We start from the raw sequence: 15,698 nt of genomic DNA, 5'->3' as shown, positions 1-15,698 counted from the left end.
CAGTCTTACTCATTTATGGGAGCAGTTCCGCTCCTCCGCAGGGGTTTTACATAGTGCAAAACATTCAGGAAGGGCACTCTAGCCTTCAGGCCACACGGCTCATTTCGCAAAAGCTCTGTTGTGGAGCTGATAGATTCTGCACTGGGTCTCAAGTAGTCTGCTAGCTGGGAGCCCTGCACAGAAGGTCTGATCTCCCTGGGTACAGCATGTAGCCCTTTCCCTCTGATGGCCTCTTGCCTCCCCTGCTCCCCTCCGTCTCCAACTCTGTCCCTTTGAGGAAACTTGTGGGTTTCCTGTTGCTGTTACTGGAGGAATCCCAAACCACTTTTCTCTTCCCAGTCTCAGAAAACCTGCTTTTGATATTATGGTACTCCAAATATATTTCTGTAACCCTTCCCTTTGTTGAGAAGTTCTTTTACACTACCATCTTAGGGTCTTTACAAACACTATTGGACTCGGTTTCCTAAAGGTGGAGATAGTAAAGGAAATGCTGTGTAATTTTACTAATTTATTGTATGAGAGATAAAGACATATCTGCTTCAGAAAAAGTTCAGCATTTCCCAAAATTGTCTAAAAATCACTTGCATCAGAGTCATCACAAATACTTGTTAAAAATGTTCATTTCTGGGTTTATATCCAGACCCACTGGGCCTAAATCTCTGGAGGTGGGGCTGGGAATCTGCATTTTTGTTGTTGTTGTTGTTAAAACAATGTTTTATTATGTCTCAGGATTCTGTGGGTTGCCTGGGCAGTTCTGCTGAGTAAGCCTGGGCTCACTCAGTGTTCCACACTCAGCTGAAAGTTGATGAAGGGGTGGGCTCAGTCTAGAGTTTAAATGGTGGGTCCTTAATCCCAGGCTTCTTCACAGCATCTTGATCTTGGTCTAATGTGCTGAAGACAGAAACTTCAAGGCCTCTTGAGGTCTGAACTCCATATCTTGCACAGCAACACTTTCGCCACAATCTATTGGTCAGAGTAAGTAATAAGTAAGCCAAGATTCAAGGTGAGGAAGAGACTCTCATGTTTGGACAGGAAGGAATCTGTATTTTTCAAGACTTTTATTTATTTATTTGAGAGAGAGTGAGTGAAGACAAGCGGGGGGAGGGGCTGAGTGAGAAGGAGCAGCAGACTCCCCACTGGAGCCAGGACCCTGGGATCAAGACCTGAGCCAAAGGCAGAGGCTTAACTGACTGAGCCACTCAGGCTCCTGGGGATCTGTATTTTTAAAACAGCCTCCTCGGGTGACATATGCACACTGGGGTTAAGTGTGAACTATTCATTTAACAAATATGTGTTCCTATTACATTCGAAACGAATCTCTATTTCTAGAACTTAAATTTATATATATGTGAATGTTTTTGTTTCAGAAGGCTTTTTTTCTTTTTGAAGATCTTATTTATTTATTCATGAGAAACATACAGAAGCAGAGACACAGGCAGAGGGAGAAGTAGGGACTGGATCCCAGGACCCCAGAACACCACCTGAGCCAAAGGTAGACACACTCAACCACCGAGCCACCCACCAGGCGCCCCCAGAAGGCTTATTTCTTATGTTCCCTATCTCAGTACTTGTGACACAGTAAATGTTCAGTAAATACCTCTGAAATGAACGTAAATATTTGAATCTAGCTTGTGGAAGATCCTAACAATCGTATGGGATTTCTCGGAAGAAACTGAGATTTTTGTTGTTGTGGTGGTTGTCAGGGTTTTCTCTTGTAATTTCAGTCTCATTTGGGACGTGAGATCTGGGAAGTTAAGATTTACAGATACAGGGGGTTTCCTGAAATAGTAATATGCTTAGGTGCTGCAGGAGGTGGGAACCCCTGGAGCCTGGGACTGCAGGAGAGTTTTTGAAAAAATTTCAGGAGGAGCTTGAAAGTGAGTAGGCTTTGGGAGGGAGGGGTTGGTGGACCTGGTACGATCGCAGAAGTGGTTTTATAACCAGCAGATCTAGGAGTCCGTGGCTGGTACAGGAGCCTTAACAAAAGGAACGGTGGAGGACGTTAGCAAAAGAGGTTGGGGATGGATTGTGGCAAGTCTTGGAGAGTGACAGGATGAAAAGCACATTACATGTCATGGGTCACTTGTAAAGGCAGTTAAAGGTGAGGAGCTGACGACACTGCACATCAACCGAGCTTGGAATTTCAAAATGCGGGGACCTCTAGCTGGGAACAGCGGAGGTGGATCTTAGGACACACAGAAACTAAAATAGCACAGCGATGTTCCGATCACCAGATAATCCGTTTAAAAATCAGATCCCCTTGCCCAACTTCAAGGTATGACTGACGTCTACCAAAATCAGTCGTAGTAGCGGCAGAAACTTGGGAAACTTGGGATACCACCCATCCGTGACCTTAGGTGACCCCCCGCCCTTTCCTAGCACCGGGGTCACGCAGGTGCTGAGCACTGTGTGCCAAGCGCTGTGCATTTACACTCTCTCATTTCATCGACTAAACAAGGTCATCTCGCCTTTTACTGCTGAGGAAAAGGAGACTGGGATGGGGATCGCCTGGTCACAGCCTGAAGGTTGCAAAAAAAAAAAAAAAAATCAAATCAAATCAAATCAAAAGATGTAAGCCCGGGCTGGGATACGGGCTGCACAGGAGGTGCGGGAACAGCAGGTCGCGGCGAAAGGAAGGGAGGCGAAGGGAAACGGGGCAAGGGACACAAGGGCCCCGCTCCCCGGGCTCTCCGGCCCCGCAGGCCCGCACGCCCGCACGCGGGGCGAAAGGAGACCTTCCCTTACGTAACACCCGCCACCCCGGGGCCACCAGGCGGCTTTCCAAAATCGCGATACCTGGTTGGCGAGATTGGAGGGATAGAAGATCCTGATTGGTTAGTTGGACCTCGAACCAGGCCGACGCCGCTAGGAGCGGCCGAGGGGTGGGCGGGACTTGAAGCTGAATCCGTGCTTCATTGGCGAAGAGAAAACCGGACCAGGAACTCTCCGGAATCGCGATTGGCTGTTGCCAGGAGCCCCCGACGGCCGTGGGAGCCCGGGTTACGGAAGCCGGGCAGGGCTGAGCGCAGGGCCCCCCGGAGGAAGTTACCCTCGGAAACGCGGAGAGCGGCGGCGAAGAGCGGAATCCCCGGCCCCATGGCGACGGAGGCAGCCAGCGGCAGCGATGGGAACGGGCAGGGGGGCGAGACCGCCGTCACCTACTACCGATTGGAGGAGGTGGCGAAGCGCAACTCCCTGAAGGAGATCTGGCTGGTGATCCACGGGCGAGTCTACGATGTCACCGATTTCCTTAAAGAGGTGGGGCCCGGGAGGTGGACGGCCCCTGGGAGCTGCGCCGGTGAGGGGTGGTCCCGACCCGAGGAGCTGCGGGCGAGGAGGAGGGAAGTCCGGCCTGGCTGCGGGCCAGGGGCGTGCGAAGCGGCCGCGGCTCCCCCGGACCGACGCCGCGGGGCCTTGGTTCTGCATGCAGTTCTGGCCGGCGCTAAATGCCAGAGGCTTCATAGATGTCCTGTATTGCCTATCACATATCGAGTACTGGGCCGTGCGCGAGCCCAGACCGCGGAGCCAGCATCATCCCCATTTTACAGAAAGGGAAACTGAGCCTCAAGGTCACACGTTTAACAGCCTGTAACCGTCCCAGGCTAGGTCCGAAGGGCTCTGAGCCTGTGCTCTTCCCACTGCGCCCTCTGAAGTAATTCATTTCTGGTTTTCTTGAAAAGACCCTGAGACTTTTCTTTCTTTCTTTTTTTTTTTTTTACTCCTTCATTATGCTGCCTTTATCTTTTATTAATTGGAGTTGACCTTGAGGCCAGAAGGTCATGAGTTAACTTTTCTGGCCGTTGACTCCTCCTCTTTGTTAAATCTTCAAGCCTGTTGCGTTGTGCAACTTCTTGAGACCGTGGTGCACTGAGAGGGTTTTTTTTTTTTTTTAATTTAAGGAAGCAGGATAGACTTTTGTCTAACTTTATTGAGGTGTACGTACATACGAAAATTGTGAGCATTTAAAATGTACAATTTATTGGATTTGGACAAATATATTCCTGTAATCACAATCCCAGTTAAGACAGAGCATTACCATCACCCAGGAAAGTTCCCTCTTACTCCTAGACAGACAGTCCACCCACCCAGCTCCTGAGACTTTGTGGTACTTACATGTATTCACATTAACATATATCAATTTTGAGTGTGTATCATTTTGAGTAATAGATTAATAATCTTGTAGTAAATTCCTTGGGAATTCCTGTGCAATGTAACCTTGTACCTGAGAAAAAACTTAATTTCCGTTAGTTATTTCTGTGAATCAAATGTACCAGTAAAATATTTTTTCTACGTTCTGATTCGTAAATCTATAAAAAGTTTTGAAATGTAAAGTTTTCCCAAAAGGACATTGTTTTTAATAAATCATCGTCATGGCCAGGAAACATCTTAGAGTTTATAGTGTCTTGTATGGCTTTTTATGCTTTTAAAAGGCACCTTAAAAGTATTTCCCCATTTATTTCATCCTTGGATAACTAGTTGAGAGTGACTTGGATGTAGTGATTGTTAGGTTAACAGAGTGAGAAACAGGTTCACAGAGATTTTGGCTGGGCAATTGATGAGTAGCAGAATCTGGTTTAGATAGATTCCTTGATTTCTCTCATGTACAGAGCATTTCTTCAGAATTCACCCTTAGTTTAGTCCTTTGGCGTATGCCTCATTTTAAGTTAAAATTGTGGGTCGTAGCCTGTTAAAGCATAGTTCATAATGGTAGGTAATAATGTTTTTGTGCTTCCATTGCCCCCAAATTTCTTCTTGACTGATTTAGAATACATAATCAACTTGGAAGGAACACTCAGTGCCTGGAGTGGACCCTTAGTTCAGGTTTGAGTAGTGGTTGCTAAGGGGGGTTCACACTCGCAGGTGTGCCAGAGCTGCCCACGAAGCCTGCGCCACAGATGTTTATCTGCCCTTAGCAATTCTTACCTGTTCTGTCGTCTCTGTTCCGATTTTCTAGTTCATCCCAAGCCCATTCCTTCATTCATTTGCTCGTTCAAATAATTATCAAGTGCCTGTTACGTGTCAGATACTGCTCTAGGTGCTTAGGATACACAGTGGAGAGCTGTATTTGTGCCCTCATGGAAACTAGTCTCCAGGGAGTGGACAATAAGCAGAGTAACTGTAAAATATGCTATTTTAGGAAGCGATAGGTTCTAAGAAGAAAAATAAGGCAGAGAAGAGCACTGTGGATGTCTATAGGGGTGAGGGTGTAAGGGTAAAGGGTTGAAATTTTAGATATGATGGCCAGAGTTGGTTTTATTAAGATGACTAGAGGACACCTGGGTGGCTCAGTGGTTGAGCATCTGCCTTTGGCTCAGGTCGTGATCCCGGGGTTCCAAGATCGAGTCCCGCAGCAGGCTCCCTGCATGGAGCCTGCTTCTCCCTCTGCCTGTGTCTCTGTGTTTCTCATGAGTAAATACATAAAGTCTTAAAAAAAAAAAAAAAGAAAAAAAAAAAAGAAGAAGAAGAAGGTGATGACAAGAATAAACGCCAGAAGGAAGTTAAAGGAGCTAGCCGTGTGGATATTTGAAGGAAGAGCATTCCTGGCTGAGAGGGCAAGTTCAAAGGCCTTGAGGTAGGAGTGTGTCTGGTTTTGTTTAAGGACAGTGAGGGAGGCCACAGTGGCTGGATGGGAGGAGATGAGGTCTGCTTGATCAGGTGAGGACAGATACACAGTTTTGTAGGCTTTAGGAAGGATTTTGACTTTTGGAATAGGAACCCACGCTGGAGCAGGGGAGTCATGATGTGACTTAATGGTTTAATTGTATCACAAAGGGAAAATTGAGGAGCCCAGGTAGGAGGCTGCTGTAATTGGGCAAGAGGTCATAGTGGCTTGGACCAGGCTTGGCAGTGAGGGGTGCTAAGAAGTATCAGGTTTTGGATGTGTGGGCTTTTTTTTTTTTTTTTTTTTTTTAAGATTCATTTATTTTGGCAGGTGTGGGCAGGGGGATGGCAAGGGGAGAGGGAAAGAGAGTCTTAGCAGATCACCATGTGGGATTCTATCTCAAAACCCTGAAAATCATGACCTGAGCCGAAACCAAGAGTTTGTCACTTAACTGGACCATCCAGGCACCCCGGGAAGTGTTTTGGTGGTAGAGCCAATAGGATTTGATGATGCATTGGATTTGAGGAGTGACAGAAGAAGTCAAAGATGGCACCAAGGGTTTTGACTTGCTATTACACGGGATGGGAAGACCTATCCAAAAAAAAGGGAAAAAGGGACACCTAGGTGGCTCAGCGGTTGAGCACCTGCCTTCAGCATAATCCCGGAGTCCCGGGATCGAGTCCCACATCGGTCTCCCTTCAAGGAGCCTGCTTCTCCCTCTGCCTGTGTCTCCGCCTCTCTCTCTTTCTCTGTGTCTCTCATGAATAAATAAATAAATAAAAAAAAATCTTAAAAAAAGAAAAAAGAGATGGGAAGACCCATCTTCTCATTCTTCTCTTTACCATCTGAAATCACTTTTAGGTTCCTCTGTAGACAGGAGTTCCTAATCTGAAAATCTTGTCTGTAAGTTGCTTTTTTTTTTTTTTTTTTAGTAACTATGGATATAATGTTATTCTGGAGTTTGAATGTGATAATTTTGAATTGGTAATGTAATTGAATTATTTATCTTTCCCCTAACATTAATTTTGCGTTTTTGAATTAGTGATATTAGTTTAATTTATTGAAATCATGAACGATAAACCAAAACCTTGGTAACATTTTTTAAAAATATTTTATTTATTTATTCATAGAGACAGAGAGAGGCGGGGGGGGGGGGGGGCAGAGACACAGGCCGAGGGAGAAGCAGGCACCATGCTGAGAGCCTGACATGGGACTCGACCAGGGTCTCCAGGGTCACACCCTGGGCTGTAGGCGGCACTAAACCGCTGCGCCACTGAGGCTGCCCACCTTGCAAAATCTTTAAAAAAAAAAATGATTATACTATCTTATGACATAGACTAGAAAATATCCAAGTACAGCTCCCTTAGCAAGGATATGTATGATTTTGTGAACCTTTGTTTCAGTTAATAGTCTTATTTTTTTACTTTGTATCACAGGTGAGAGAAATTTGGAAGCCATTATCTTATGTATAAATAACATTTTTGAAAATAATAACTTTTTTTATTGTCCCCTTTGTGGGGCTTGATCTCACAACCCTGAGGTCAAGAGTCACATGCTCTTCTGACTGAGCCAGCCAGGCGACCCAGGAGATCTACTTTAGTAAGAGTGATCTGGAAAGCTTCTGTGAGATGACTTTTAATTGAGCTAAGAAAGAACTAGCTTCGGAAGACTAGAGAAAAGAGCTTTCTGACAGCATTGGCCAGAGTCAAGCAAGAGTTTGGCCCATTAGTAGGATTGAAAGCAGCTGTGGCTGTAGGATAGCCAATGAAGGTCAAGAATGGCCAGAGAGCTTGGTGGGAGACAGGCCAGGCAAGACAAAGTAGGTCATATAGATTTGATCCTAAATGTATTAGAAAACCAATGAAGCCTTTTAAGATGGAAGTGACATTAGGGCAGCTCTGGTGGCTCAGCGGTTTAGCGCTACCTTCAGCCCAAGGCGGGATTCTGGAGACCTGGGATCGAGTCCCACATCAAGCTCCTTGTAGGGAAACTGCTTCTGTCTCTGCCATTCTCTCTCTATGTCTCTCATGAATAAATCAATAAAATCTCAAAAAAAAAAAAAAATGGAAGTGACATGAAAGCACTTTACTTTTCCAGTGGATTACTTTGGCCAAGAACTTGAGGATAAGTTGGAGGGAAAAGCAATACAGAATGGAAGAAAGTAAAACTTTCCATCCCAAGAATTTGTTTGATCTTTCCACATCTTCTGGCATATACCAATATATACAAATATGTACAAATAAATATGGGAGTAGAATCATACTATTCCTTTTTTTTTTTAAAGTTTATTTATTTATTTATTTTTAGTAATCTTTACATGCAATGTGGAGCTCAAACTCATGACTCTGAGATCACGAGTGGCAGGCTCCTCTGACAGCCAGCCAGGCATCCTGATCAGAGTATTCCTTAACTGAATTATAGTATCTTTTCATTGGTTTGTTTCAGTAGTACAAATAGTATTTACTGGGTGCTTATTATTCTGAGTGCTTGACTAAGTTCTCTTAACTTCTAACAACTCATCCTTTGAAAGAAAAAAAAGACTTTTTCAGCAGAGTGTGCAGAGGGAAGGGGAGAGAATCTCAAGCAGACTTCTCACTCAGCAAGGGGCCCAATGTGGAGATTGACCCCATACCCTGAGACCATGACCTGAGCCGAAATCAAGAGTCGGACACTCAATTGACTGAGCCGCCCAAGTGCCTCTATTTCTAGTACTATAGAACAACAATATCACTTTCTTGGGTCTTTTCACATATCTGACACTTATCTTTGTTTTTTTCCTATGTATCAGCAGTTTCAATTGCTTTTTATTTAATTTTAATTTTATATATTTATTTCATTGTATGATTGAACTGAAATTTATCTCTTCACCTGTCCATTGCCATTTGGGTTGTTTCCATTTTCTGGCAATTACGAATAAACCTGCTGTGAATGTTCATGTACAAATCTTTGTGTGACTTATGTTTTCATTAAGGTTAAATACCTAGGAGTAAGATTTCTAGGTCATACTTCCTTTTTCACTTTCTAAGCAATGTTAGGCCTTTTCTCAAAGTGTCTGTATCATTTTACACTACCACCAGCAGTGTATGAGTTTTCCACTTTCTCCACACTCTCACTGACATGGTATCTGTCATTGTACCTTTAACCATTCTAATGGATGTGTGCTTGTGTATGAATTATGGTTTTAACTTCTATTTCTTTGATGACCATTGATACTGAGTATCATCATGGTGTGATTGGCCATTTGTATGGATTTTTGTAAAGTATCTGTTCTATCTTGGCCCATTTATGATTGAGGGATAACATTCCTGATACATTTTGATGCAACTCCTTTCAGATACAGTTCACCCTTGAATAACAGGTTTGAACTGCACCGGTCCATTTACACATGGATTTTTTTCTACAGAGTATTTTTCTTCCTTATGATCTTACTTTTTTTTTTTTTTTTTCTTTAAGTTAGGCTCCACGCCCAATGTGGGGCTTGAACTCATGACCCTGAGATCAGTAGTCACATGCTCTACCAACTGAACCAGCCAGGCATCCCATGATCTTCTTAATAACATTTTCTTTTCTCTAGCTTACTTTATTGTAAGAACAGTATATCATATATGTGTGTGTGTGTGTGTGTGTGTGTGTATGTGTATGTAACATACAAAATACGTGTTAACTGACTTTTATTGGTAAGGCTTCTAGTAAACAGGAGGCTAATAGTAGTTAAGTATTTGGGGACTCCAAAATTATATAGATTTTTCAGCTGTGTTTAGAGAATAGAGTTTGATGGCACCTCAACCCCTGTATTGTTTAAGCATCAATCTATGTATCGTGACTTTTTTCTCCCAGTCTGTATTTTGCCTTTTCATCTTCTTAATAGTGAGTTGTTTTTTTAAAGATTTTATTTACTTATTTAGAGAGAGAGATTGCACATGCATGAGTATGAGTGGAGGGAGGGGCAGAGGGAGAGGGAGAGAGAATCACAAGCAGACTCCACGCTGAGCACAATGCCCAACTTGGGGCTCATTCCCATGATGCTGGTTCAGGACCCAAGCTGAAATTAAGAGTTGGCAGCTTAACTGACTAAGCTACACAGGTGCCCCACTTTATTGTGTTTTTTAAAGAAAATTTGGTTCTTTGTATAGATGAAATATAATTTTAATGTCTGGGTACTGGCTTTGGGGTCCAAATGTCAATTTTCCACTATACCATCTAACAGTTGTATAGCCTTGGGCAAATAGCTCTGTAAAGACCCTTTCCCATCTGTAAAATAGAGATAATAGTACCTACTCCACAAAGTTGTTGTGACAATTAATATAGATAACGTGTAAAGACTCACGTTACGTGGCATAAAGAGCTCAGTAAGTCTTAGGGGCCATTCGTTGATTGAGGTTATTTTTATTCATAATAAAATTTACTTGTTCCCTGCAGCATCTTTTGAGTGCTTAAGTGGCAGATACTCTGAAGATGTAAAGGTAAATTAGACGTCTTGGACATGTGAGGGAGAATGAAATCTGTGTACAACTAATTGTCATGCAAGAAAGACAGAATGCAGGCTCTGTTTGATATCAGGGTACTGAAGGCACCCCTGAAAGCTTCAGATAATAACAATTCTTATTGGATTTCTTCAAGGCTGGTGAAAAGAAACTGTAGTTTGATTGTCATCTAGATTGTAAAATTAACAAATCTATGGGAAGACTGCTTTCTTTCCTTGAGTAGTTGCAAGTGGTTAGTCTCAGGGAAGGCTAGAAATAAAATGAGGCAAAATTTAACCTCCCGTACTGTCTGGGTGAGTTGCTCTGATGAACAAATTGACTTTCGTTTATTCATTTTGCATGTGGGCATGGGTGTGGCATATATACCAGACAGGGAGAGAGGGCACGAGACAGGGAAGGAGGGCAGAGTGAGCTGTCTCTAGATCTCACTATGTTCCAGGCATACTGTGTTCTAGAATGCACCCGTGAAAAAGACAAGCATGGTCGCTATTCTTGTGGAGCTTATAGACTAGCAGGTAAATGAAGACATCAAATAAATAATGGCAGTCGTGATAAATGAATACTGTGAAGGTACCTAAGGAATTGTGAAAATCTATAGCAGTGGGATTTACTCTGGTGGGGATAAGTTATGTTTGGATCTGCAGACCTGCAATTTGATCCTGGGCAGTGGTGACTGCCAAAGTTATACCCTTTCTGGCAGCCATCGAGTTATTTTCTTCTAGAGGACACCTCTACCTTACTAGACTCTGTCTAATCTGAAGGCGAATGAACACCTGTGGACCTGCACCATCTCCTCCTGTTCTCCACTCAGGTCTGTCATCTTTCTCTGCCCTGTCAGACTATTTTTTGAAAGTTGTTTTGTCCTCTAGAATTTCAGCCTCCATATCTCTTGTTGATGTGGTAACCTGCCAATCTAATTGGCTAGAGGTCCTCCTTTGCATCACCCAACTTAATTTTGCAGCTTCCAAAATCTTAATGATTCTAGATTCTATTTTCTAAGTCAAGTGGTCTTTAGCATTTCCCTATTGTTACATTTTTATTACATCATTATGGGATTTCCACTCAGAGAATTTGTGAGATTTTTTTTCCCATCAAGATTTTTATTCCATAACTGTCATTCTTTGCATTCTCTTCTTTTTTGCCATCTGACTCCTATCATTTGCCTAAAATTAGTGATCTGAAAGTATATTTTATATTACTAATTTGTCTTCTCTCTTTTCTGTATTAAAATATAAAATTTTCTTTTTTTGTTAAGTTTTTAAAAAAATGTTATTTAAACTCAATTTGCCAACATATAGTATAATAACACCCAGTGCTCATCTCATCATGTGCCCTCCTTAAGCCTGTCTTCTTTTCGATAATACTTTGTCAATAAATTTACGGAAGAGCCAAAAGTCTTCTTCCCTATCACGTATTCTTTGGACAGATGAACTAACTGAAATCCTTCACCAGAGGACATTACAAAATTCCCTTTGTATCTTTGAAGTATTTCACTTGATTATTGCTGGACTGAGAGAAATGAATAGATCACAGTCATTGTTTCATCCCTCCTGAAAGTTTGTGATCTTGGTTGAAGTGTGGTTTATTTAAAACATTTTATTTGTTATGTTGTGTAACTGCTTACATAATAAAAGCTGGGACAAGATCCATTAGTCTTAAAACACAAAGGCCTTCCAAGTCAAAATAAATTTTTGGTAAGTTCACATGAGATTTAAAAGCCAAGCAGGTTCTAGAAAAAGTGGGAAATATGTCTTGCCTTGTATTAGATTTACTGAATGAAAATAGGGAGAAATTTATGATTGTTCAATAGATTTGAATAGTGTAGACCCCCAATCTAGACTATTCAGGTTAACCTCTGAAACTTTTTGGGTCTCTTTTTTTTTTTTTTGCTGTGATTCAGACAAAAGTAAATTTTTGGCTAATAGTAATTTCAGGTATATAAACTTAGCTTTATTTTTTTACTGTGACAAAATATATATAACAAAATTTGCCATTTAATCAGTTGTACAGTTCACAGTGTTGTGCAACCAACCAATACTGATATTGGTTTCTAAAACTTTTTCATTACCCAAAGCAGAACTCTGTAACCACTAGGCAATAACTATCCCCTCATCACTTCCTCTGATGACTTCCGTTTTTTTTTTTTTTTATGACTTCCGTTTTTAAAAAATATTTTTAATTTGTCTATTCAAGAGAGACACAGACAGAGAGGCAGAGATATAGGCAGAGTAAGAAGAAGGTGCCCTGCGGGGGGTCTGATGCAGGACTCTATCCCAGGACCCTGGGATCATGACCTGCACCAAAGGTGGACACTCAACCATTGAGCCACCCAGGTGCCCCACTCTGATAACTTCTAATTTACCTTGTGTCTCTAGAACTGCTTAATTCTAGGTACCTCAAATAGATGGAATCGTATAATATTTGTCCTTTGGTGTCTGGCTTCTTTTGCTTCATGTTTTGGTTTTTAAAATTTTTATTGTGGTAAAATATGCATAACAAAATTGATTATTTTAACCGTATTTGATTGTACAGTTTGGCGGCATTAAGCATATTCATGTGATTGTGTGACTATCACCCGCATTTATCTCCAGAATTTTTTTGTCATACCCAAGTGAAACTCTGCCTATTAAACAATAACTCCATTGCTTCTCTTCCCAGTTCCTGGTAATCACTTGGATTTTTCTGTCTCTAGGGATTTGACTATTCTAGGTACCACATATAAATTGAATAATTAGATATTTGCCCTTTTGTATCTAGCTTGTTTCACCTAGTATAAGGTCTTCAAGTTTCATCCATGTAGATATATCAGAATTTCCTTCCTTTTAAGGCTGAATAATATTCCATTATATGTATATATACTGTATTTTGTTTGTCCATTCAGCAGTTCATCAATGAATACTTGGATTGTTTCCATCTTTTGGCTATTTGTGAACAACACTGCAGTGAATATTGGCATACAATATCTACTTGAGTGCTTTATTTTGGTTCATTTGGGTATATGCCTAGGAGTGGAATTGCTCAGTCATATGGCTGTTCTGCACTTTTTGTGGAAACTCTTAAGTGGTTTTCCACAGGAGCATTTTACATTTCCACCAGTAGTGGATGAAAGTTCCAATTTTCCCACACTGTTTCCAGCACTTATTATTTTTTCACTTGTAGCCATCCTAGCCAGATGTAAAGTGGTATCTCATTTTGGTTTTATTTGCGGTTCCCTAGTGTCTAATGATGTTCTTGTACTTTCTGGTCCTCTGTGTAAGTTCTTTCCCATTTTTCCCAATTGAATTGTTTGTCTTTTTGCTTTTAAGTTGTATTTCTTTATATATTCTGGATATCAGTCCTTTATTAGATATTTGATTTGCAAATATTTTCTCCCATTCTGTAGCTTATCATTTCACTTTTTTGATAATGTCCTTTTAAAAAAAGATTTTATTTATTTGAGAGAGAAAGAGAAGGATCAGGGAGGAGTGGGAGAGGGAAAAGCTGAAGCAGACTCCTCCCTGAGTAGGGAGTCTAACACACGACTCAATCCCAGAACCCTGGGATCACAACCTGAGCAGAAGGCAGACGCTTACCTGACCGAGCCACCCAGGTGCCCCGATAATGTCTTTGATGTACAGAAGTTTTTAAATTTGAAAGAGTTAAGTCCCTCCTTATCAGTAATTACTTTAAATGGAAATGGATTAAATTCCTTTAAGAAAAAAAGATTTATTTATTTATTTTAGAGAGAGCAAGTATGTATGCATATGCACGAGGGGTGGAAGGGAGGGGCAGAGGGAAAGGGAAGGAGAGACTCTCAAAAAGACTCCCCCACTGACTGCAGAGCCTAATGTGGGGCTCCATCTCAGGACCCTGAGATCATAACCTGAGCCAAAACTAAGAGTTGCATGTTCAATCAACGGAGCCATCCAGGGGCCTCTAAATGGATTAGATTCTTAAAAGACAGAGATTGGCAGAATGGATAAAAATACAGGATCCAACAATATGCTGTCTATAGGAGACTCACTTTAGTTGTTTTTTTACAGAAGACCCGCTTTAGATCCAAAGACACTGATAGGTTGAAAGTGAAAGAATGGAAAAAGGGACGCCTGGGTGGCTCAGTGGTTTAGTGCCTGCCTTTGGCCCAGGGCGTGAGTCCCTTGTCGGGCTTCCTGCATGGAGCCTGCTTCTCCCGCTCCCTCTGCCTCTGCCTCTGCCTATGTCCCTGCCTCTCTCTCTCTCTCTCTCACGAATAAATACGTAAATAATCTTTAAAAAAAAAAAAGAAAGAAGGGAAAAAGATATTTCACATGAATAGTAACCAGAAGAGAGCAGTGGTGGCTATGTTAATATCAGAGGAAGGAGACTTTAAATTAAAAAAAAAAAAGTTAATGTACATAGAGTTTTGTTTTAAAATTGAAAAGTGGTCTGGAGATGAATGTTGCTGCTGGTTGCACCATTTTATATGGCTGAGAATCCATAAGGGTTCTAACGTCTCCACATCCTTGTCAGCACTTGTTACTTTCTGGGTTTTATTGTTGTTGTTGTTGTTTTGTTTGTTTTTATAATAATGTAGTGGGTGTGAGGTGGGATCTCATTGTGTTTTGATTTGCATTTCCCCTGTGACTACTGATGTTGAGTGTCTTTTCCTATACTTGCTGGTCATCTGTAGATCATCTTCAGAGAAATGTCTAAGTCCTTTGCCTATTTTCTAATCAGGTTATTTGATGTTTTTGTTGTTGAATTTTAGGAGTTCTTTTATATCTTGGGTATTAACCCCTTATGATATTTACATATCTTTTCTCTCATTCTATAGGTTGTTTTTTCAGTTTGGTGATTGTGTCCTTTGGTGCATAAAAATTTTTAAGTCTGATGTACTCCCATTTGTCAATTTTTACTTTTGTTGTCTATGCTCTTGTCACATCCAAGAAAGCATTATCCAATCTAATGTACTAAAATTTTCTTCTAGGAGTTTTATAGTTTTGGGGCTTATGTTTAGATCTTTAGTCCGTTTTCAGATAATTCCTGTCTGTGAGATAAAAGAAGGGTCCATCTTCATTTTTTCGTATGTGGATATCCAGTTTTCCCAGGATTATTTGTTCAGTAGACTGCCCTTTCCCTATTGTGAGTGGTTCTGACATCCCTTGTTGAAGATAATTTGACTATATATACAAGGGTAGTTGTGTATGTGATATTTTGGAACTTATTTTCCCACTAATCATAAATTGCTGAGATTTAGTCATATGATGTCACTCTAGTAAATGAACACATTTGGATAACCACCGTCTAGAACTTTATAGCACGCTGGAACCTTTCCTTCTGCCTTTTCCTAATCACTGCTTTCTTCTTCATCCTGAGGTACCCACTCTATTGACTTCCAATGCTTATGTTGTTTTATGTCTGTTGTCTTTTGTTTGCCGTTTATATTCTTTCATGTTGTGGATATTGCAGTGGTTCTTTTTCATTACTGATTAGGATTCTACTGTAGAATTATATCTTAATTTATTTATACTCTGCTAATGGTCATTGGGTTTTCTTTTTTCTTAAAATTTTTTTTAAAGATTTTTATTTATTTGAGAGAGAGTATGTGAGCAGGGAGAGGGGCAGAGGAAGAGGGAGAGAATCTCAAGCAGACT

General features: G+C 41.2%; 1 protein-coding gene and 1 non-coding gene across 2 annotated transcripts in view; one reads left to right on the top strand and one right to left on the bottom strand.

The window, feature by feature from the left end:
- The first annotated feature begins 2,882 nt into the window (after positions 1–2,882).
- The window catches only part of CYB5B (cytochrome b5 type B), a 37,805-nt gene continuing 24,989 nt past the window's right edge, over positions 2,883–15,698 (top strand). Inside the window, exon 1 of the mRNA XM_026011585.2 lies at positions 2,883–3,258. Coding sequence (XP_025867370.2) covers positions 3,097–3,258 — 162 coding nt within the window. The 5' untranslated portion in view covers positions 2,883–3,096. The remainder of the gene's footprint in view (positions 3,259–15,698) is intronic.
- Positions 9,066–9,138, bottom strand: TRNAS-ACU (transfer RNA serine (anticodon ACU)). The gene has a single exon. It is a non-coding gene; the product is annotated as a tRNA-Ser (tRNA).

The sequence above is a fragment of the Vulpes vulpes genome, chromosome 12, assembly GCF_048418805.1.
Source record: "Vulpes vulpes isolate BD-2025 chromosome 12, VulVul3, whole genome shotgun sequence".
NCBI lineage: Eukaryota > Metazoa > Chordata > Mammalia > Carnivora > Canidae > Vulpes > Vulpes vulpes.
This window is presented reverse-complemented; position numbering and strand designations above follow the sequence as displayed.